This window comes from Poecilia mexicana, unplaced genomic scaffold (genome assembly GCF_051168715.1).
Source record: "Poecilia mexicana isolate PSO_F unplaced genomic scaffold, ASM5116871v1 scaffold_14, whole genome shotgun sequence".
Taxonomy (NCBI): domain Eukaryota; kingdom Metazoa; phylum Chordata; class Actinopteri; order Cyprinodontiformes; family Poeciliidae; genus Poecilia; species Poecilia mexicana.
Window position 1 is genome coordinate 1,320,881 of NW_028263383.1, and position 22,738 is coordinate 1,343,618.

Consider the following 22,738-nt stretch of genomic DNA (forward strand, 5'->3'; position numbering starts at 1 on the left):
AACATATGAGATTTTAATGAAATAAACATAGGAAGTTGCAGGCAGTGATAGAAAAATGCAGAATGAGAAAACAGACATGAAAGACATGAAATGCAAATGAATCCAGCACAGAGTGGAGGAAAATGAGCAGCTATAGTTCTGGGAGCTTTATTACTGACAAGTCAAGTCAGTCAAAAAGTAAAAACGGAAAGTTGTTATCCAGACTAAAATTACTCCGTTAGCCGAAGGCAACTCTGAAAACAGGAGGTTTCATCCTTTATTTAAAGGAACTCAGAGTTTCAGCAGATTTACAGTTTTATGGAAGTTTGTTCCAGATTTGTTCCAGTAGCCAGTAGCTAACTGGTAGCCAGTAGCTACCAGTTAGCTACTGGTAGCTAACTGGTAGCTACCAGTTAGCACAGTGAGTGCCTCTCACTGTGCCTGTGAGAGGCACAGTGAGTTGCCTCTCACTGTGCGAGAGGCAACTGCGACGACTACATATTTTTTAAGGTCGACTACATCATGATAATAGTCGAGTCGATGTCGACTAGTCGCGGTGACGTCATAGTGACGTAAGCGCAAACCGCTTCACAACTACTTGGAGGCTTTATCAGCTAAATTCACGGCTAATATTGACCCGCCTCCCGCTTTTACTCAGTCTGTTATGAGGAATTAAAGAGCAATAAACGGATCATTCTTCGTGAGCGGCGGAGAAAAGCTCGTTGCACAAAGTCGGGTCTGACTTTTTTTTTTTTTTTTTTTCCAAACACCGACTGATGCTGATGATCTCTGGATAGCTGCACATTTAGGAGTCAAATTATCACACTGACCACAATGGTGCTTTTGGAACATCACAAACCAAACTTATTATGAACGGATCCCGTTTGGTTGCAGTTGAATTCAACTGCTTCCTGCTGCTCCTCCTCCCGATGCTCCGCTGATCAGCAGCGGCTCTCTGAACCGACATGCAGACAGTGGCAGATATCGCCTCTATCAGATCCTCAGGATGAAGCTTGGACTTGGTTTCCAGATGTAGTCAAACCTTTTCTTTACAAGAGACGCTGATCAGTTGGATGGATCAAAAAGCCTGACATCATGACGCGTTTTCGCACATTACTCCGGTAGTCTTTTTAGGATTTTTTCGGCACTACTTTATTTGACAGCAATCTGATTGTAAGGGGGCGGAGAGAGCGGGGCCTGGGCCCAGCGAATGGAGGACGGGAGTCGGACTCCTGATTACCGCGGGCTAAGGTCTCTGTATGCGGGGCGCCGCGCTAACCACTGCGCCGCGCAACACCCCTATTGCGGTAGCCTGTGATGTAATTTACAGTTTCACTTTGTTAAATTATTTACATTTTTATACAATTTGAACTTTCTGTCGAACTCACCTAGTCCACCTATTTTCATTTCCTTGGAAAAATCTGTTTTGTCACGTGATTGCGATTAGTCGACTGGCCCAGAAAAAAGTCATTGCAGAGAAAAGAATCGACTAGTCGACTAGTCGACTAATTGGTGCAACCCCTATGCGTCATGGGTAAAAGGTCAAAGGTAACAAGGTGACCTAGGGTAGGGGGGGGGCCTTATTATGTTGTACAAAAAATATAATAATTTTAGTACATGTTATTATGTGTCAGAAGAGGGCTTAGAAAATTATAATACCAAAAAAAAAATATATAAAATTGACCAAGAGGGCACTTGGGGGCAAGGAACAAAAGGGGCAGGTGCCCAAACACCCCCAGCTACTCCCTCTGCTCGTGCCTGGTGCTCTGTTTTCTGAATCACAAGTTGCAGTAAAATCATAAACGTGAATCTTCCCCAGTCTCTTGCCACTTATCTCCCATAATCACAATTTGCAATTCTTGTCATCAAAGCTTTATCCATAGTTAACAACAGTAAACAAGGACTTATCATTGTGACAGTGGCACTGACATGTTCATGTTTAAGAAAGAAACTGGATCAAACAACTCTGATACCCAAAGAACAGTCAGGTAGCAGTAAACTCACTAAAGCTCAAAACAGTCTGAAGATAAGTCTTCTACAGTCCGCAATGAGAAAAAGATTCATGCTTTTCAAAAAAAAGTCTCCAAATAATCACCCTAATTAATTTATTAATTTATCTTTAAGTCATTCAGAGACTCTGACATATTGGGGTCATCTGTGTACACATCTCAACCACTGGGTGCCAGCTCGACAAAAGCTGAAATGCAAACATTTTGATCTCATGTTCTATACATATATGCTAAATGTAATGCTGCACAAGTATTCAGAAGATTTCAATTGTGCTTAATCAATTTACTGGATTCTTTTACCCAGATGTTTTGGGAGTCATTAAGTTGTTTTGTTTTGTCTTTTAAATGTGAAACAGATCTTTGTTATTTTTGATGAGCTTTGAACTTTGAACTCTGCCAATTACATTGTTATTTACAGTATATCCCTGAATGCAATAAACGCTAACCGATTAACCAAATGATCCAATTTTATAAAGGTGAACTAACAAAATAGACACTCTGCACAAAAACTTGACTTAAAATTAGTTTTACAGCAAAGGTAGGATGCAGCTAGCCATTCCTACCAGTAGGTGGCATACCAGCACCAAATGCTGATCCAGCTGGTCCACAATCCTTATTTATTAGAACTACTGTGAGTGCACAGTTAGCACAAATCCTGTTTTTTTTTTTTGTCGGTGTGTGTGTGTTTACGTACTTGTTTTTGTTACTTATACAGGACCATTTTGGGTTTTGGTGTATTAATAGGTTTTATGAGACCAAAGGCCAATCTTGATGTAGAATACTTGCTTTTCTTGTAGGTTAGGTTACCTTTTGGTTCAAATTCAAGTTAGTATTGGCTAGGGCTAGATGCATCTAGGGTTAGGCATAAATGCAGCTACTAAAATGAAGGATGTCTTATCTTATTATGTTGTCTTATCTTATTATTATGATGTCTTATTCTCAGATCACTAATTACTTACAACAATCAGAAGCATACAGTAGAAAGAGTTAATTTTCCTGAAGACAAAATTAAACCACATGTTAAAAAAGGTTTCAGCAGCTTTTAGTTGAAACGGGGTAAAAGGAACGTACTAAAGAGATTTGAGATCAAACGGTTTGTTCGGTTTTTAACATTTATGTTCTTTACACCAGTCACACAATTGTTGAATTGGCGTAATAATCATGTCTTGCTGTAAATAAACCTGCACTGCAAAACTGTTTTTGATATACAACCCAGAAGTTGTATGTCACTTGTAGCTGCCGCCGGGCACTGAGGAAGCTATGTGATATATCCTTGGTGCCCGGCAGTGGCTACGTGTCAACATGCATGAATTATAGACAGTTTTTTTCAGGCCAGGCACCTATTGACTTTTCTCCACAGTACTTTAGGTGGACCGCCATGCCCTGGTATGTGTGTGTATAGTTGTGCCATAGTCTGATTTCAGATTATTAATTGATCTGGGCTCCTGGAAGTTATACATTTGGGATGTTCTTTAATAAACTCTCTTTTCTTTAAACTTTTTCACAACTTTGCGTTCATACTTGGCTATGTGCTTACAAGCATATTAAGCAAATTCCTATAACAATACATATATAATTATATTATCCTCATTTTCCTTTAAAGCTGTTGGACTCATTGTCTCCTTTCATTTCATATTTTTAAGCCACTACGAGGCACTTTGGCGCAGAGCCGGTCCAAGCCTCCATGGGGCCCTAAGCAAAATGTGGTTTTGGGGCCCTCTAGTTCTGCCAACAATGTGGACTGGCTGCAATCAGCAGTCCAATCATTAGATCATTCATACACCTGTTATAAACTTAATGCATCTCTAGCAGTGCTGTTTACATTATATACATGTATAATAGGATACATTTATTGGCCAACTGATATAGCAACCAGTCTATTTCTGGGTGCCGATTTCCTTAATTTTGGGGGATTGTGATTGGCCGATATTTATACGTGAAGCCCATCTCATCCCCTAATCTTATCTTTGTCAGCAAAGGTTTAAAAATCAGTCTCTGTCCTCTTCTGCTCTACAGTGAGAGGTTTGACAGACAGACCGGCCCACCAGGTCAGGTCTGCATGTTTACAGTTAACAATATTCACCCCACTGTTGCAACTCAGTGACTTTCTTGCTATATTTAGCGACATTTCAGACAGAAGAAAATTCATATCAGCCAAAATCAAAATCAGCGGGTCAGGCTTTTTAAAGATTGGTAACCAGGGATCGGCTAGAAAACTGCAATTGGTGCAGACCTACACACATATTCATGACATTCTTTGATTAAATAAATTTCTCTTAAGCATAACTCCAATAGCTAAAACTTTAATTTACACAGGTGAGTTTTTCTCCCCTGAGAATGTGGACTGGTACTGAACTGATTCTGAGCCTTCAAATGATTTTAACAGACGTTTCACATAACTTAGAAGGTATGATTATGGTCGGCAGCAAACAACATTCTCCAACTACAGCATAGAGCAGCTATATCAGTCACTTAATACATGTTAAAATACATTACATAGACTCTATTCGCCTGACCATATCTCTAACAAATATTTGGTAACTTCTGAAGAGAGTTGGTGTCACTTAGTTTTATTTAGGGGTATCAGAATAAAAGGTGAATCAATATAAATGTGCTTAAACCCTTATGTGTTAAAATGTTGAAAACTATGTAATAACTTTAGGCATTTGTAGCCGTAACAGGACAAAAAATGAAAAGGTTCATGATGATTTGCAAGACACCATATTGTCCATTTAGTGTGTTAGAACAACAGAGACAAACAACCTGATATTTAAGTTGCCGGGTTGCTCTCATAATGAAGGTGATCATTCTTAAGAACTATAAGATGGAGCAAACAGGAAGTGAATCAGGTGACATAGTAACCCTCCCTCTGTAGCATAAGGTTTATAAACAGGTTCTTCACTGGATTTTGTCTTGCTAAGTCGAGAGAGTGAAGAGACGCAGGAGGCTCAGGCATTCAGGACAAAAAAGGTGGGTTATTTTACATAGTTAATTAGAAACAATGTGGTCAGAACTGACTCATACATGACCACTGAGACTTTTTGAGAACTCCTTTTATAAGATTTTGTGACATTGGTGGTTTTATTTGAAGTGAACAGAAACAAAAGGACAGAGAGCAAAGACATGAGATCAGGAGTCAAAACCTGCATGAATCCCAGCAGCTTCTGAATGTGGGACATCCAGTTAAAGACCTGTTTCTCACCTCGTTTTAAAGGCACATCCAACCGAGAGGAATTGGAACAATCCCAAAACTTTTTGGTGGAGTGAGACAGTCCCCGATGGCGTGGAGAGATGAGATTGTGAAGAAATTAAAAGCAGGTTTCATTACAGACAAACAAACAAAAAACAGAAGCATTGAACATTTTCTTAATCAATGGAAAGATTATGACTCTGCTTCATATAAACCAACATACAACCATCTACCAAAACTAGCAGACAAAAAGAGCATTAATGACAGAGGCTTATGGTAACTTTGTTGCTGCTTTGGAGAACTACAGTTCAGGTAGGAGAATATGTGGTCATGACAGCTATTAGTCATAAACTCCAAAAATCTGGATTTTATGGAAGAGTGGGAAGAATCATGCTTGACTGAAATTGTTCTCCTGTTAGGACCTGAACCCCTTCTCTAGTCTCTTAGACCTTTTAGCTGTTTTTTAAAGGAGTGTCCTGTGTTAAGCTCCATCTATTATTCAATCAACTCTGAATTGCTCATGTGTCAGTGCTGAAGAAAAGCATCTCCAAAATGTGAAAATTTGACTTTTTTTCTGATCCATGTAAATCAAGTAAAATGGGAGCTGTACTGTTTGGCTCAGTCACAACCGGTCTACCCATCTCCCATTCCTATCCATCATGATTCACGGCTGTTACTGACACCAACCTGGAGGAAGCAGTCTCAGTTCACCAAATTTAAAAGGCATTTTCCTCTTTCATTATAGGTTTCTGTGGTGGATCTGATGAGACAAAGCTAAATTTCCAATGACGGGATCAGGAGATTTTGGTGTGGTCTCTCACCTGTTGGCGGCTGCCCGAAAACATTCGACCAGCGTTGGTAAAGTCTGGGTTTCGGTGCTGTTTGTCTTCCGCATCTTCGTCCTCATAACAGCCGCTAAAGAAGTATGGCAAGATGAGCAGTCCAATTTCTTATGTGACACCAACCAACCTGGTTGTCAACTTGGTTGCTATGACAAGACCTTCCCAGTTTCTCATGTTCGCTTCTGGGTTATGCAAATCATCTTTGTCTCCACACCAACGCTCGTTTATCTGGGGTTTGTAGTTCACAAAACCCGCACTGACAAAAAGAAAGAAACCAATGCCACCAAAGATAAAGACGACCAAACTTCTAATAAAGACTCAAACAATGAGCCTGAAGTGCCGTTGGAAGGTCCAGCCTGGAAAATGTACATCGTCAATGTAGTTTCTAAGATTCTGTTGGAAATAGCCTTCTTTGTTGCTCAGTACTACCTGTACGGATTTGGCCTTGAGTCGATGTACACCTGTGAACAATGGCCCTGCCTTACCAAAGTGTTCTGCTACGTGTCCCGGCCCACAGAGAAAACAATCTTCATCATTTTCATGCTTCTAGTAGCTTTACTATCTCTGCTTCTCAATGTGTTAGAGTTGGGATACATATTTTGGAAGAAAAAAAAGAAAGATTCTGAATGTGATTCGGTCCAAAGTAATTTTGAATGTAAGTCGGTCCAATGTAGTATAGATCGTAACTCGAGTGAGATTGATTCACTCAATACTAAATCGAGTAAGAATGATTTACTCAAACTTAAATTGAGTAATTCCACCAAGCAGAGTTACGTGTAGGTCTAAAGTCTCACTGGCAAATAGAAAAATGTATAATCCCTGAAAATCTGGGAGGTTTTATTCAAAATCGAATCAAATTTTATTTGTATAACATATTTCAGCAGCAAGGCATTTCAAAGTGCTTTACATAATTAAAAAAAGAAACACAGAGTCATATAACATTGAATAAACAGTAAAAAAGAGAAAGAGATTAAAAATAATAATAATAATTAATAAATAAATAAAAAATAAAGATAAAAACATTAAAACCCGCACCCCTTTACACTCCCCACTTGGGCCCATTTTTGAGTTTTTGATGTGAAAAAAACTGACTCACTTTTTGGGGCACAACATAACCTTATCAAAGTGTTCTGGTTGATTTCACTTGCTCAAAAAAGGTTTTCATTAATTGCACTAGTGAAAAGGACTGCCACCTGACCATTCAATTATCATTTGACATAAGAGAGTCTTTGTGTAAAAGACATGTATGAAAGGACTCGTCTTTTGCTGTCTTTAAGAGGTTTTCTTTCACAGAAATCATCCTACAAGTCTTAACATGCAAAATGCCTGAACAAGTTGTCATAATACTTTTTTGTATATCTGCCCTGAAATGTTACATTTCTCCCAGGTGAGTCCTGAGTTTCTCCAGTGTAGGTAAATGTGTGGAGCATTACATCAACCAGTTTTCTGAAATAGATTGATTGTACGTCTTGTGAACCATCAACAGCCAAAATAACACATGGGTACATTCATGACAATGGAAGGACAAGGATTTGGACGGGGTGAACAGCCAGAGAAAAGAGGAGTGAGGCTGTGACAGAGGAGTTAGGAAAGAAAGCAGAGGAAGAGCCAGAAGAACATGAGGACATCTGCCTGTTTCCATCACTCCAGCATCAACAGAGAACGTTCTGCGACGCACAAACAGATGCTGAAGGAGTTCTTCATCCTACTCCTCATTTCTTAACCTCATTGAGGAATTTTTCTCTGCATGGAGGAAAGCAAAGGAAAACTGCACTGTGATCCCTTCATGTTTCATTAAGGAGATTGTCTTATCTTCCTTTTGCTACTTTAGTTGTTTTTCCCTTTGTGATGTTTTCTGAATCACAAGTTACAGTAAAATCATAAACGTGAATCTTGCCCAGTCTCTTGCCACTGGTCTCCCATAATCACAATTTGCAATTGTTGTCATCAAAGCTTTATCCATAGTTAACAGTAAACAAGGACTTGTCGTTTTGAGACTCTGACATGTTCATGTTTAAGAAAGAATCTGGCTTTTCCATTCTGCTTTATTGTTAGTATGAATTGCTGAGAAATGTTCTGCTTTGTAATTGTTGAAAATGATTCAGGAAATTCACCAAAGCAGCTGAGAAAAACTGTAATTAGAACAGTGACAAATACATGCTACCACTATATTTCAAACATAACTTGAGACGTTTATTTCATTGAGCATTAAACGAGGAAATATTTTTTGTTTTCTTTATGACACTTGTTTTGTTTGTTGTGTTTCTTGTGACTGATACTCCATCTTTTTCTCCATCTTCCTCATGGTTTGCATACTAGTTTTTGTTTTCCTGTTTCATTACATCATTGTAGCGTGTGATTTCTGAGTCTACTGGAAGAGTTGGAGGTACAGAGAGGAGAGAGAGCGAAGAATGTGAACAGGAAACAAAAGTTAAAAATGCTAAAGGGGAAAACAGAAGAAGGAAATGACAGAATTAAATTGATTTGTGAATTGAAACAATTGTTTTTGCATCACATCATATGCCGCTTTAAAGGTTAAAATTAACAAAAGTGCAAGAGGTAAGATATGCAAAATGTGACTTTACTGTAAAAAGTATAGCCATGTGAATTACCTACAGAGGAAACATCAATTTCTTTGCAAGGCCGGTGGAAATATGTTCATATTTTTTTATAATGCAAACTCAATGTTCTTGACACAAGGAGGAGCAAACAACTCTTATACCCAAAGAACAGCCACACCAGTCCAGTAGCAGTAAACTCACTGTAGCTTTTTTGTTTTGTTTGTTTCAGATATCTGAAATACAGACAAAGCTGTGACCAACTTTACCATATTATCCTCAATTTTTTCTAAAGCTGTTGGACTCATTTTCTCCTTTCAGTTCATATTTTTAAGCTGCTACCAGGCTTAAAAATATAAAAAGTACTCCCAGTGTTAAAGCGATTGAACTTCTTTCTGTACAGCTAAAATAAGCAGCAGAGAGCCGGTCTGTCTTTCTGCTCACAAAGCAAGAAGACAGTTTAACAACATATTTGTTGACTCTTCATCCTGGGTAACAGATGGATCAATATCATCCTGTTGCAGGTACTTTCTGAAAGGTGATATTAAAACAGAGAACCCTGTTGCTTCGTAAACTCAATCCAAAACCTTCACTGCGAAAAATCGACACCCGTCCCTCGCCACTTATTCTAAATATCCCGCAGGTTAGACTGGTGTAAGAGCGGAAATACTATTTAAGGAGTTGTTTTGTAATGAGGAATCCGTGGTAGTGTAATAAATCTCAGGCTCGTCTATGGCCTAGCAGCAAGAACTACGTCTCCGTGCATTATTTCTTTTACTTGTATATTTAAGAGTTTAGCCACCTTTCAATTCTCCAATATCCAGTAGGCGTTGCATCGACTCCAGGAGTAAAAAACATTTCTGGCATATAGTCAACAGTTTGCTGGAGAAAGAAGAAACGATCTGGGCAGGAACATTTTCCTTCTGTCTTTGTGCGTCATACAAAGGTAACAGAAGTGACACTGATGCTGTTAAACATGAAGTACAAGTGTTCTTGGAATGAATCCTATCATTTAATTGTTTCATACAGTGAAGTTGTGACACTTTCATTATGCAGTTGATTTTTCTACCTTTTAACTGTGCGCAAGTTAAGATCAATAAGAAGCATGAAATTCAGCCAAATCTCAAAACAAAGCTTTGTTTCTTCTCCGCACTCTGAGGTTTATGGAGGTTACACATTTATATCTTCCCATTATAGAAATACCTGCCATACATTTCTTGAAAATAAATTTTAAAACAATTATTTCAGTTTAAAATGGCCCTAATGGGCCGAGAACTCTGAAAATTTGACTCTAGAAAAATAAGTGTGAACGCTTAAGATCTATCCTCAGTGAGTCTATATGTTCATCAACAGAGATCTTATTTATTAAGACAAAAGACAACTTGTTAAATCACTGCTCTTTATTCTCATACATTTAGGCACCAATCAAACTAATCCATATAAATCAAACAAACATCCAAGCGTCACGTATATCGCAAAATAAGAACTGGAGAGGTTTTCAGAGCCGTGCATCGACTTTCCCCTCCTCTGCAAAGAGGACAGACACTTTTATGGGTGTTTGAAAAATGTTTTGCATAAAGGAATGTTTGATCTGAATACTTTAGCTTTGCAAAGACAAATAAATACTCTTGAAATCAAAGTACTTGTGATGTAAGAATAAAGAGAAAGCAACAGATCAACGCATGCTAACTCAATTCATGCACATCCTGTTCCAGAATTAGCTGCTGTTTGCATCTCAGAATAACTGTGACATTCAAAGATGTCAAAAACAAAACATGACTGCAGGCAAACAGTAACTAACAAAGTAAAATCATGCTCAAATTTAGCTTTTCCCCTTCAGTCATAACAAGTAGATACTAAACTCTCCTGCCGATACTCAGGACTATTTGAGAGGTCCATAATTTATTATTAGACTTTAAAATTAGGAAAGGATAACATATCCAACATCAATAATGCATTTTGCTATTTTCTTATACATTTCACATATAAACAGTGGCATATTTATTACTTTTTTAACTCCAAAGAGTAGTGGTGAGTTTAAGATGAGTTTGTAAACTTCAACAGTAAAAGTAAAATTAATACAACACAAAAAGGGTTGGTCCTTCAGTCCTGGTCAGTCAACAACAAAATAATTATTCAGCAAATGATTAAAAACAGCCAGCACAACATTTCCAGCTTCATTTAAGAGGCACATAAAAACAGACAAAAAAAAAAATTACTCCGGAGAAAAGCAGACTCTAGAGCTTCATATAAATCTGTTGGTTTGGCCCCAAGAGACGACAAGCTGCACTGACCCCTGCCACCGAGACACAGGCACATCTACAGCTTGTAAATCTAACAACTGTGCAAATTGTCCACTGAGACAGAAGCAACATGAAGACATGAAACACACACACACAAAACAAAAAGCAGGCAGAAACACTGAAAAATCTGGCTTCCTGTAGAAAGCAGCGAAAGCAGAGGCCTTGCCAATCCTGTAACTATGCTACAACATGCTCTATATGTAAATGCTGCAGACGACACACGTTAATATATAATTCTGTTGATATACTGTTTTATGTCAGGTTGAAAAATATCCCTTTTTAACCCCTTATGTGTCTACACAAATGTCACCCTGAGATTCGATGAAGCAAAAATATCCTTCAAAAAGTTCAACAGTCCTGGAGCTCATTGGGTCGACAGAAGCCTCACGGTTACAGGAAACCAACACGGACGGACAGAACGTTACAGCGAGTCGTCCAGCGAGGTCCGCAGACGCCGCACAGCAGGTTAATCTGGACATCTCCTGGTTTTCAGGCAAATTTTTGACCTACTAATGAAAAATGTGTTGATCAAGTGAAGCCTGTCAAACACGAGCCTGGGTTATGTCGTTCAGTGTACGATATGTTCACCTGCTGAAGAAGCAAAACAGCTGACTGTGTTGTGTGGCACAACAGCGCCCCCTGCAGCATGTTATTGCCAGGGCCGGCCTTTAGCGAGGGCTTTACCAGGGCAGTAGTCTGGGGGCCCCACAGCTTTGCTGTCTAAATTTTATTTCATATTTTGCATATAATGGAACTTTTTCCAATATCACTGGAAAGTTAGAGGTTTTTTTTGTAAAGATTATTTGAACCATTTTATTCTAATTTATTGTTATTTATGGCTTACAGCTAATACAAAATCCCAAATCCTGTTTCTCAGAAAAAAATAAATAAATAAAAAATCAGGTTTACACAATGCTTTGGTTTACATACTGGCGCTCCTTTTGCATGAATTACAGAATTGGTACACCCTTCTGATGTTTCTGGTTAAAGAGTGGATTAAATAATCCAACAGTTTTAAATCATTTCCACAATCCATCTGTTTGTGTTAGCTCTTTTATCTCCTAGCACACAGCTTATAAATTTTCCCCAAACTGTCTAATAGATGTGGCTCTACAATCCTTGCATCTTCTTCCACGATATTTTTTCCTTCCACTCAACTTTCCATCATTATGTGTGGATGCAGTACTCTGAACAGGCAGCTTCTTTGGTTGGTTATATACATCATAACATGACCACATCAATAAACCTCTGTACCAATATTTCTTTCATAAAATCTTTTCCTTAAGTAGAAGCAAAGTTTGGGGTTTTTATTAGCTGTGTACAAACAGAAATATTGCTTGATTGTTTTGTGTTTAATGAATTTAAATGGGAGTTTTTTACTTTTTGAACTTGCAAATAAAGTAATTTTTGAGACAATATTCAAATTTAATGTTACACACCTCCGAAAGTGTCTAAAATGAATATGTTCTTTTTTGTGTGTAGTTCAATCTCCCCATACAGGCATCTTAACATTTCAGCCCAATTTGTGTGGATAAAGACATGTTTTAATATACTTATGAGGAACTTTTTATAGAAGACAGAAACAAAGATAAAATAAATAAATAAAACCTGGAGTTGATGTATATCTAGCTATTTATTGTAATGTGCATGTGGAAAGAAAATCTTGCCCCATAATCCTAAATCCAAAAAGCTGGACAGATTGAACAGTGGAGCTATGCGTCTTCTACCGTATTATCATTAAATGCTGGAAAATGTTGCCAGCTGAACCTTAAAGTGTAAGCTGATCTCACAGAAAAGTACATTTTTATTACACCCATATAACTGTCACTGACAGGTTGGTTAGACCTTTTTTCTTCTTTTTTAGAAACTGAAGGATCTTTATTGTAGTTTCCTACTCTTATGCTGTGAACTACAAGATCTCCAAAATTTCCAAAGCACTCTAATCCAGTTGTCAATTAGTGGCAAATCACTGTCTCTATTTTTAATAAAGCATACATTTAAGATTTAGCACGTTATGTTTACAACCTGACAGGTAAAACTAATGGTATTGATCATCAGTAAGTAATTTTTTGCATGGTGAGTTGATGCTGTAACGTGTCTATAGAGGAACGATTATTTCCTGCTCGGTGAAAACGAGTTTCCTGATCCTAATCTTTGCCCGTGACGTATTTAATGCTCTTGTTCATCACTACAAACTTACGGTCCAGGGAATCTCCCTGCCATAAATAACCATCCTTTGCTAAGAGAGAAATGCTGAGCTGAATGAGGCAGCTGCTAATATTAAGGAAGGCCAACACTGACTGAACAGCTTCATTCACTTCCTTTGCTGCCATTCCTAGAACTACAGTCAGGCTTCAAGTCTAAAAGAAAATTTATATCATCGTTCACAACTTCTCCTGTTTGATGATTGGCCAGTTTGAAATTTTACTGGAGAAATTCACTTCAATGGGAGAAAGCCCAGACGTGGCACTGAGGGGAGATTAGAATCAAGTGGTCAGGCTATTTTAGATCACAAATGAGAAAATGTAAAAAATCACAACGGCCTTACTGTTTCATAGGTTACTTTAAGAAGCTCCTGTGCGTCTCTGTATGAATATTCCCTTAGGGGACAGCTGAACAGATGTCAAGGAAGGATGTTCACAATTTCTAATAATGCTGACATATTACAGCTTCTAAAGGCATCAAACGGTAATTTAATATTGTTTTACTTTTACAGATAAACGAAATACATTAACAAATTTGATTAAAACTCGAAAATGTATTGTAAACTAGAATGAATTGAAAACTCTCCATGCACTTTTTGAACAATTCTTGTTTATTAAACTACAGAGATTTTTTTTTTTGTCCTTCTATTAGAAATGCATGTCATGGCAGACAAACATATGCAAACCTATTTCTGCACATGTGGATGTGCTTAAAATGGCAGCTGACAGTAAGCTCATCACATTCACCATGACTTTTACAGATGCCTTCCTTATGTGATCTGCAGGTTTATCCGGTACTTTATTTCTAGTCTTTCATTGGCTGACGTCTCATCACTTGTAAAGGAAAACAAATTCCATCTTCGTTAGTAACCGGTAGTTCAACTTTTACCTTCCGTACTCCATTTCTTACTGCTGAGATCTCCAGCTTAGAAAAAATATTTCTAACTAGATTTGTAGAGCACACTTGATAAAGTCAAAGATCTGCTGTCACTTAATACATGTGAAAATACATTACATAGACTCTATTGGGTATTATCGCCTGACCATATCTCTAACAAATATTTGGTAACTTCTGAAGGGAGTTTGTGTCACATAGTTTTATTTAGGGGTATCAGAATAAAAGGTGCCTCAATATAAATATGGTTAGACACTTATGTGTTAAAATGTTGAAAACTATGTAATAACTTTTGGCATTTGTAGCCGTAATATGATAAAAAAAATTAAAAGGTTCATGATGATTTGCAAGACACCATTTTGTCCATTTAGTGTGTTAGAACAACAGAGACAAGCAACCTGATATTTAAGTTGTCAGGATGCTCTCATAACGAAGGTGATCATTCTTAAGAACTAGGACAGATCAAACAGGAAGTGAAGCAGCACACAGGTGACATAGTAACCCTCCCTCTGTAGGTTACTAGACAGGTTCTTCACTGGATTTTGTATCTCTAAGTCGAGAGAATGAAGAGACGCAGGACTCTCAGCCACTTTAGGACAAAAAGGTAGGGTTTTCTCCATGGTTAATTACAAACAATGTGATCAGAACTCATTCATACATGACCACTGAGACTTTTTGAAAACTCTTTTTCTAAGATTTTGTGACTTTGGTGGTTTTATTTGAAGTGAACAGAAAGGGAAGGACAGAGAGCGAAGACATGAGCTCAGGAGTTGAAACCCTTACAAATCCCAGCAGCTTCTGACTGTGGGACAACCAGTTAAAGACCTGTTTCTTCTGCCTCATGTTTCTGCTGCCTCATGTTTCTCCTGCCTCATGTTTCTCCTGCCTCATGTTTCTCCTGCCTCATGTTTCTGCTGCCTCATGTTTCTGCTGCCTCATGTTTCTCCTGCCTCATGATTCTCCTGCCTCATGTTTCTCCTGCCTCATGTTTCTCCTGCCTCATGTTTCTCCTGTCTCATGTTTCCCCTGCCTCATGTTTCTCCTGCCTCATGTTTCTCCTGCCTCATGTTTCTCCTGCCTCATGTTTCTCCTGCCTCCTGTTTCTCCTGCCTCATGATTCTCCTGCCTCATGTTTCTACTGCTTCATGTTTCTCCTGCCTCATGTTTCTCCTGCCTCATGTTTCTCCTGCCTCATGTTTCTCCTGTCTCATGTTTCTCCTGCCTCATGTTTCTCCTGCCTCCTGTTTCTCCTGCCTCATGTTTCTCCTGCCTCCTGTTTCTCCTGCCTCCTGTTTCTCCTGCCTCCTGTTTCTCCTGTCTCATGTTTCTCCTGCCTCATGTTTCTCCTGCCTCATGTTTCTCCTGCCTCATGTTTCTCCTGTCTCATGTTTCTCCTGCCTCATGTTTCTCCTGTCTCATGTTTCTCCTGCCTCCTGTTTCTCCTGCCTCCTGTTTCTCCTGCCTCATGTTTCTCCTGTCTCATGTTTCTCCTGCCTCATGTTTCTCCTGCCTCATGTTTCTCCTGTCTCATGTTTCTCCTGCCTCATGTTTCTCCTGCCTCATGTTTCTCCTGCCTCCTGTTTCTCCTGCCTCCTGTTTCTCCTGCCTCATGTTTCTCCTGCCTCATGTTTCTCCTGTCTCATGTTTCTCCTGCCTCATGTTTCTCCTGCCTCATGTTTCTCCTGCCTCATGCTTGTCTGAAATTGTTCTCCTGTTAGGACATGAACCCTTTTCTAGTTTCTTAGACCTTTCAGCTGTTTTTTAAAGGAGTGTCCTGTGTTAAGCTCCATCTATTATTCAATCAACTCTGAATTCCTCATGTGTCAGTGCTGAAGAAAAGCATCTCCAAAATGTGAAAATTTTACCTTTTTTTCTTCCCACTCTTCCATAAAATCCAGATTTTTGGAGTTTATAACTAATAGCTGTCATGACCACATATTCTCCTACCTGAACTGTAGTTCTCCATAGCGGCAGCAAAGTTACCATCAGCCTCTGTCATTAATGCTCTTTTTGTCTGTTAGTTTAGGTACATAGTTGTGTATTGGTTTTTATACAACACTCATAATCTTTCCATTTTTAAGGCACAGATTAAGAAAATGTTCAATGCTTCTTTTTTTGTTTTTTTGTAATGAAACCTGCTTTTAATTTCTTCACAGTCCCATCTCTCCACGCCATCTGGGACTGTCTCGCTCCACCAGAAAGTTTTGGGATTGTTCCAATTCCTCTCAGTCGGTCGTGCCTTTAAAACGAGGTGTCCAATCAGATGCCTGAACCATGTAAATCAAGTAAAATGGGAGCTGTGCTGTTTGGCTCAGTCACAACCGGTCTACCCATCTCCCATTCCTCTCCATCATGATTCACGGCTGTTACTGACACCAACCTGGAGGAAGCAGTCTCAGTTCACCAAATTTAAAAGGCATTTTCCTCTTTCATTATAGGTTTCTGTGGTGGATCTGATGAGACAAAGCTAAATTTCCAATGACGATATCAGGAGATTTTGGAGTGGTCTCTCACCTGTTGGCGGCTGCCCAAAAACATTCGACCAGCGTTGGTAAAATCTGGATTTCGGTGCTGTTTGTCTTCCACATCTTCGTCCTCATAACAGCCGCTAAAGAAGTGTGGCAAGATGAGCAGTCCAATTTCTTATGTGACACCAACCAACCTGGTTGTCAACTTGGTTGCTATGACAAGACCTTCCCAGTTTCTCATGTTCGCTTCTGGGTTATGCAAATCATCTTTGTCTCCACACCAACGCTCGTTTATCTGGGGTTTGTAGTTCAAAAAACCCGCATTGACAAAAAGAAAAAAAACAGAACCACCAAAGATCAAAACCACCAAATTTATATCGAAAACTTGAAGGAAGAAACCACCACCAAAGATCGAAGCAACACAGAAACCAGAACCACCAAAGATAAAGACGACCAAACTTCTAATAAAGACTCAAACAATGAGCCTGAAGTGCTGTTGGAAGGTCCAGTCAGGAAAATGTACATTGCCAATGTAGTTTCTAAGATTCTGTTGGAAATAGCCTTCTTTGTTGCTCAGTACTACCTGTACGGATTTGGCCTTGAGTCGATGTACACCTGTGAACAATGGCCCTGCCTTACCAAAGTGTTCTGCTACGTGTCCCGGCCCACAGAGAAAACAATCTTCATCATTTTCATGCTTCTAGTAGCTTTACTATCTCTGCTTCTCAATGTGTTAGAGTTGGGATACATATTTTGGAAGAAAAAAAAGAAAGATTCTGAATGTGATTCGGTCCAAAGTAATTTTGAATGTAAGTCGGTCCAATGTAGTATAGATCGTAACTCGAGTGAGATTGATTCACTGTCTCGTAATTCCAGGAAACGGCATGTAAGTAAGTCAGTCCAATGTAATTTAGGTCATGACTCGAGTGAGAACAATTCACTCGATTGTAACTCGAGTCAGATCAATTCACTCGATCGTAATTCCAGGAAATGTCCTGTAAGTAAGTCAGTCCAATGTAATTTAGGTCATGACTCGAGTCAGATCAATTCACTCGATTGTAACTCGAGTCAGATCAATTCACTCGATCATAATTCCAGGAAATGTCCTGTAAGTAAGTCGGTCCAATATAATTTAGATCATGACTCGAGTGAGATCGACTTACTCAATTATAAATTGAGTGAGATCGATTCACATTATAATAAATCCAGGACTTTCAGCAATAAGAGCTACGTGTAGGTCTAAAGACTCAATGGCAAATAGAAAAAGTCATAATCCCTGAATATCTGGGAGGTTTTTTCTCCCCACTTGGGCCCATTTTTGAGTTTTTGAATGTGAAAAAACTAACTCACTTTTGGGGCACAACGTAACCTTATCAAAGTGTTCTGGTTGATTTCACTTCCAAAAAAAACATTTGCATTAATTGCACGAGTGAGAAGGACTGCCACTTGACCATTCAATTGTTTTTTGATATAAGACAATCTTGGTGTAAAAGACGTGTATGAAAGGACTCGTCTTTTGCATCATGTCAAAAACGTTCTGCATACAAATGTGTGTCATATAGTCATTTTAACAAAATGTTTTATATTTGCCTTTTACTGCAATATTATACACTATTTTGTGTAATTGTTTTCCAGGATTTATAGCAAGTGATGCTATGAAACAATAGAGCAGAACTTGGACTTTTGTTTTTGTTTTGCCCGTTTTTTTTGTTTTTTTTTTTTTTGTTCTTTGTTTTTAGAAAGAATAAAAGTCTTGACTGTTTTAGCTGCATGTTTAGGTGAAAAGTGACATAAACATGATGGTAGTGGTGAGGAAACCACTGCCCATCTCACACTGCACAAGGTTCTGTCAGTGCTGTGTTGTAGAGGGACCCAACTTGTTGGCTGAAACATATGAGATTTTAATGAAATAAACATAGGAAGTTGCAGGCAGTGATAGAAAAATGCAGAATGAGAAAACAGACATGAAAGACATGAAATGCAAATGAATCCAGCACAGAGTGGAGGAAAATGAGCAGCTATAGTTCTGGGAGCTTTATTACTGACAAGTCAAGTCAGTCAAAAAGTAAAAACGGAAAGTTGTTATCCAGACTAAAATTACTCCGTTAGCCGAAGGCAACTCTGAAAACAGGAGGTTTCATCCTTTATTTAAAGGAACTCAGAGTTTCAGCAGATTTACAGTTTTATGGAAGTTTGTTCCAGATTTGTTCCAGTAGCCAGTAGCTAACTGGTAGCCAGTAGCTACCAGTTAGCTACTGGTAGCTAACTGGTAGCTACCAGTTAGCACAGTGAGTGCCTCTCACTGTGCCTGTGAGAGGCACAGTGAGTTGCCTCTCACTGTGCGAGAGGCAACTGCGACGACTACATATTTTTTAAGGTCGACTACATCATGATAATAGTCGAGTCGATGTCGACTAGTCGCGGTGACGTCATAGTGACGTAAGCGCAAACCGCTTCACAACTACTTGGAGGCTTTATCAGCTAAATTCACGGCTAATATTGACCCGCCTCCCGCTTTTACTCAGTCTGTTATGAGGAATTAAAGAGCAATAAACGGATCATTCTTCGTGAGCGGCGGAGAAAAGCTCGTTGCACAAAGTCGGGTCTGACTTTTTTTTTTTTTTTTTTTCCAAACACCGACTGATGCTGATGATCTCTGGATAGCTGCACATTTAGGAGTCAAATTATCACACTGACCACAATGGTGCTTTTGGAACATCACAAACCAAACTTATTATGAACGGATCCCGTTTGGTTGCAGTTGAATTCAACTGCTTCCTGCTGCTCCTCCTCCCGATGCTCCGCTGATCAGCAGCGGCTCTCTGAACCGACATGCAGACAGTGGCAGATATCGCCTCTATCAGATCCTCAGGATGAAGCTTGGACTTGGTTTCCAGATGTAGTCAAACCTTTTCTTTACAAGAGACGCTGATCAGTTGGATGGATCAAAAAGCCTGACATCATGACGCGTTTTCGCACATTACTCCGGTAGTCTTTTTAGGATTTTTTCGGCACTACTTTATTTGACAGCAATCTGATTGTAAGGGGGCGGAGAGAGCGGGGCCTGGGCCCAGCGAATGGAGGACGGGAGTCGGACTCCTGATTACCGCGGGCTAAGGTCTCTGTATGCGGGGCGCCGCGCTAACCACTGCGCCGCGCAACACCCCTATTGCGGTAGCCTGTGATGTAATTTACAGTTTCACTTTGTTAAATTATTTACATTTTTATACAATTTGAACTTTCTGTCGAACTCACCTAGTCCACCTATTTTCATTTCCTTGGAAAAATCTGTTTTGTCACGTGATTGCGATTAGTCGACTGGCCCAGAAAAAAGTCATTGCAGAGAAAAGAATCGACTAGTCGACTAGTCGACTAATTGGTGCAACCCCTATGCGTCATGGGTAAAAGGTCAAAGGTAACAAGGTGACCTAGGGTAGGGGGGGGGCCTTATTATGTTGTACAAAAAATATAATAATTTTAGTACATGTTATTATGTGTCAGAAGAGGGCTTAGAAAATTATAATACCAAAAAAAAAATATATAAAATTGACCAAGAGGGCACTTGGGGGCAAGGAACAAAAGGGGCAGGTGCCCAAACACCCCCAGCTACTCCCTCTGCTCGTGCCTGGTGCTCTGTTTTCTGAATCACAAGTTGCAGTAAAATCATAAACGTGAATCTTCCCCAGTCTCTTGCCACTTATCTCCCATAATCACAATTTGCAATTCTTGTCATCAAAGCTTTATCCATAGTTAACAACAGTAAACAAGGACTTATCATTGTGACAGTGGCACTGACATGTTCATGTTTAAGAAAGAAACTGGATCAAACAACTCTGATACCCAAAGAACAGTCAGGTAGCAGTAAACTCACTAAAGCTCAAAACAGTCTGAAGATAAGTCTTCTACAGTCCGCAATGAGAAAAAGATTCATGCTTTTCAAAAAAAAGTCTCCAAATAATCACCCTAATTAATTTATTAATTTATCTTTAAGTCATTCAGAGACTCTGACATATTGGGGTCATCTGTGTACACATCTCAACCACTGGGTGCCAGCTCGACAAAAGCTGAAATGCAAACATTTTGATCTCATGTTCTATACATATATGCTAAATGTAATGCTGCACAAGTATTCAGAAGATTTCAATTGTGCTTAATCAATTTACTGGATTCTTTTACCCAGATGTTTTGGGAGTCATTAAGTTGTTTTGTTTTGTCTTTTAAATGTGAAACAGATCTTTGTTATTTTTGATGAGCTTTGAACTTTGAACTCTGCCAATTACATTGTTATTTACAGTATATCCCTGAATGCAATAAACGCTAACCGATTAACCAAATGATCCAATTTTATAAAGGTGAACTAACAAAATAGACACTCTGCACAAAAACTTGACTTAAAATTAGTTTTACAGCAAAGGTAGGATGCAGCTAGCCATTCCTACCAGTAGGTGGCATACCAGCACCAAATGCTGATCCAGCTGGTCCACAATCCTTATTTATTAGAACTACTGTGAGTGCACAGTTAGCACAAATCCTGTTTTTTTTTTTTGTCGGTGTGTGTGTGTTTACGTACTTGTTTTTGTTACTTATACAGGACCATTTTGGGTTTTGGTGTATTAATAGGTTTTATGAGACCAAAGGCCAATCTTGATGTAGAATACTTGCTTTTCTTGTAGGTTAGGTTACCTTTTGGTTCAAATTCAAGTTAGTATTGGCTAGGGCTAGATGCATCTAGGGTTAGGCATAAATGCAGCTACTAAAATGAAGGATGTCTTATCTTATTATGTTGTCTTATCTTATTATTATGATGTCTTATTCTCAGATCACTAATTACTTACAACAATCAGAAGCATACAGTAGAAAGAGTTAATTTTCCTGAAGACAAAATTAAACCACATGTTAAAAAAGGTTTCAGCAGCTTTTAGTTGAAACGGGGTAAAAGGAACGTACTAAAGAGATTTGAGATCAAACGGTTTGTTCGGTTTTTAACATTTATGTTCTTTACACCAGTCACACAATTGTTGAATTGGCGTAATAATCATGTCTTGCTGTAAATAAACCTGCACTGCAAAACTGTTTTTGATATACAACCCAGAAGTTGTATGTCACTTGTAGCTGCCGCCGGGCACTGAGGAAGCTATGTGATATATCCTTGGTGCCCGGCAGTGGCTACGTGTCAACATGCATGAATTATAGACAGTTTTTTTCAGGCCAGGCACCTATTGACTTTTCTCCACAGTACTTTAGGTGGACCGCCATGCCCTGGTATGTGTGTGTATAGTTGTGCCATAGTCTGATTTCAGATTATTAATTGATCTGGGCTCCTGGAAGTTATACATTTGGGATGTTCTTTAATAAACTCTCTTTTCTTTAAACTTTTTCACAACTTTGCGTTCATACTTGGCTATGTGCTTACAAGCATATTAAGCAAATTCCTATAACAATACATATATAATTATATTATCCTCATTTTCCTTTAAAGCTGTTGGACTCATTGTCTCCTTTCATTTCATATTTTTAAGCCACTACGAGGCACTTTGGCGCAGAGCCGGTCCAAGCCTCCATGGGGCCCTAAGCAAAATGTGGTTTTGGGGCCCTCTAGTTCTGCCAACAATGTGGACTGGCTGCAATCAGCAGTCCAATCATTAGATCATTCATACACCTGTTATAAACTTAATGCATCTCTAGCAGTGCTGTTTACATTATATACATGTATAATAGGATACATTTATTGGCCAACTGATATAGCAACCAGTCTATTTCTGGGTGCCGATTTCCTTAATTTTGGGGGATTGTGATTGGCCGATATTTATACGTGAAGCCCATCTCATCCCCTAATCTTATCTTTGTCAGCAAAGGTTTAAAAATCAGTCTCTGTCCTCTTCTGCTCTACAGTGAGAGGTTTGACAGACAGACCGGCCCACCAGGTCAGGTCTGCATGTTTACAGTTAACAATATTCACCCCACTGTTGCAACTCAGTGACTTTCTTGCTATATTTAGCGACATTTCAGACAGAAGAAAATTCATATCAGCCAAAATCAAAATCAGCGGGTCAGGCTTTTTAAAGATTGGTAACCAGGGATCGGCTAGAAAACTGCAATTGGTGCAGACCTACACACATATTCATGACATTCTTTGATTAAATAAATTTCTCTTAAGCATAACTCCAATAGCTAAAACTTTAATTTACACAGGTGAGTTTTTCTCCCCTGAGAATGTGGACTGGTACTGAACTGATTCTGAGCCTTCAAATGATTTTAACAGACGTTTCACATAACTTAGAAGGTATGAT

General features: G+C 38.9%; 2 protein-coding genes across 2 annotated transcripts; both read left to right on the forward strand.

Annotated features, from left to right (window-relative positions):
* Positions 1 to 5,846: 5,846 nt before the first annotated feature.
* On the forward strand, positions 5,847 to 8,520 carry LOC148155420 (gap junction alpha-3 protein-like). Its single transcript, XM_088012518.1, has one exon. It carries the CDS (start codon positions 5,964 to 5,966, stop codon positions 6,798 to 6,800), a length of 837 nt encoding a protein of 278 aa, XP_087868644.1. The 5' UTR covers positions 5,847 to 5,963; the 3' UTR covers positions 6,801 to 8,520.
* A 5,785-nt stretch (positions 8,521 to 14,305) lies between these two features.
* On the forward strand, positions 14,306 to 18,418 carry LOC148155421 (gap junction Cx32.2 protein-like). Its single transcript, XM_088012519.1, has 2 exons — positions 14,306 to 14,584; positions 16,137 to 18,418. Exon 2 carries the CDS (start codon positions 16,459 to 16,461, stop codon positions 17,683 to 17,685), a length of 1,227 nt encoding a protein of 408 aa, XP_087868645.1. The 5' UTR covers positions 14,306 to 14,584; positions 16,137 to 16,458; the 3' UTR covers positions 17,686 to 18,418.
* The last annotated feature ends 4,320 nt before the right edge of the window (positions 18,419 to 22,738 follow it).

Coding starts and splice junctions, on each gene's coding strand:
- LOC148155421 (XM_088012519.1), top strand. CDS start 16,459: ATGACGATATCAGGAGATTTTGGAGTGGTCTCTCACCTGTTGGCGGCT.
- LOC148155420 (XM_088012518.1), top strand. CDS start 5,964: ATGACGGGATCAGGAGATTTTGGTGTGGTCTCTCACCTGTTGGCGGCT.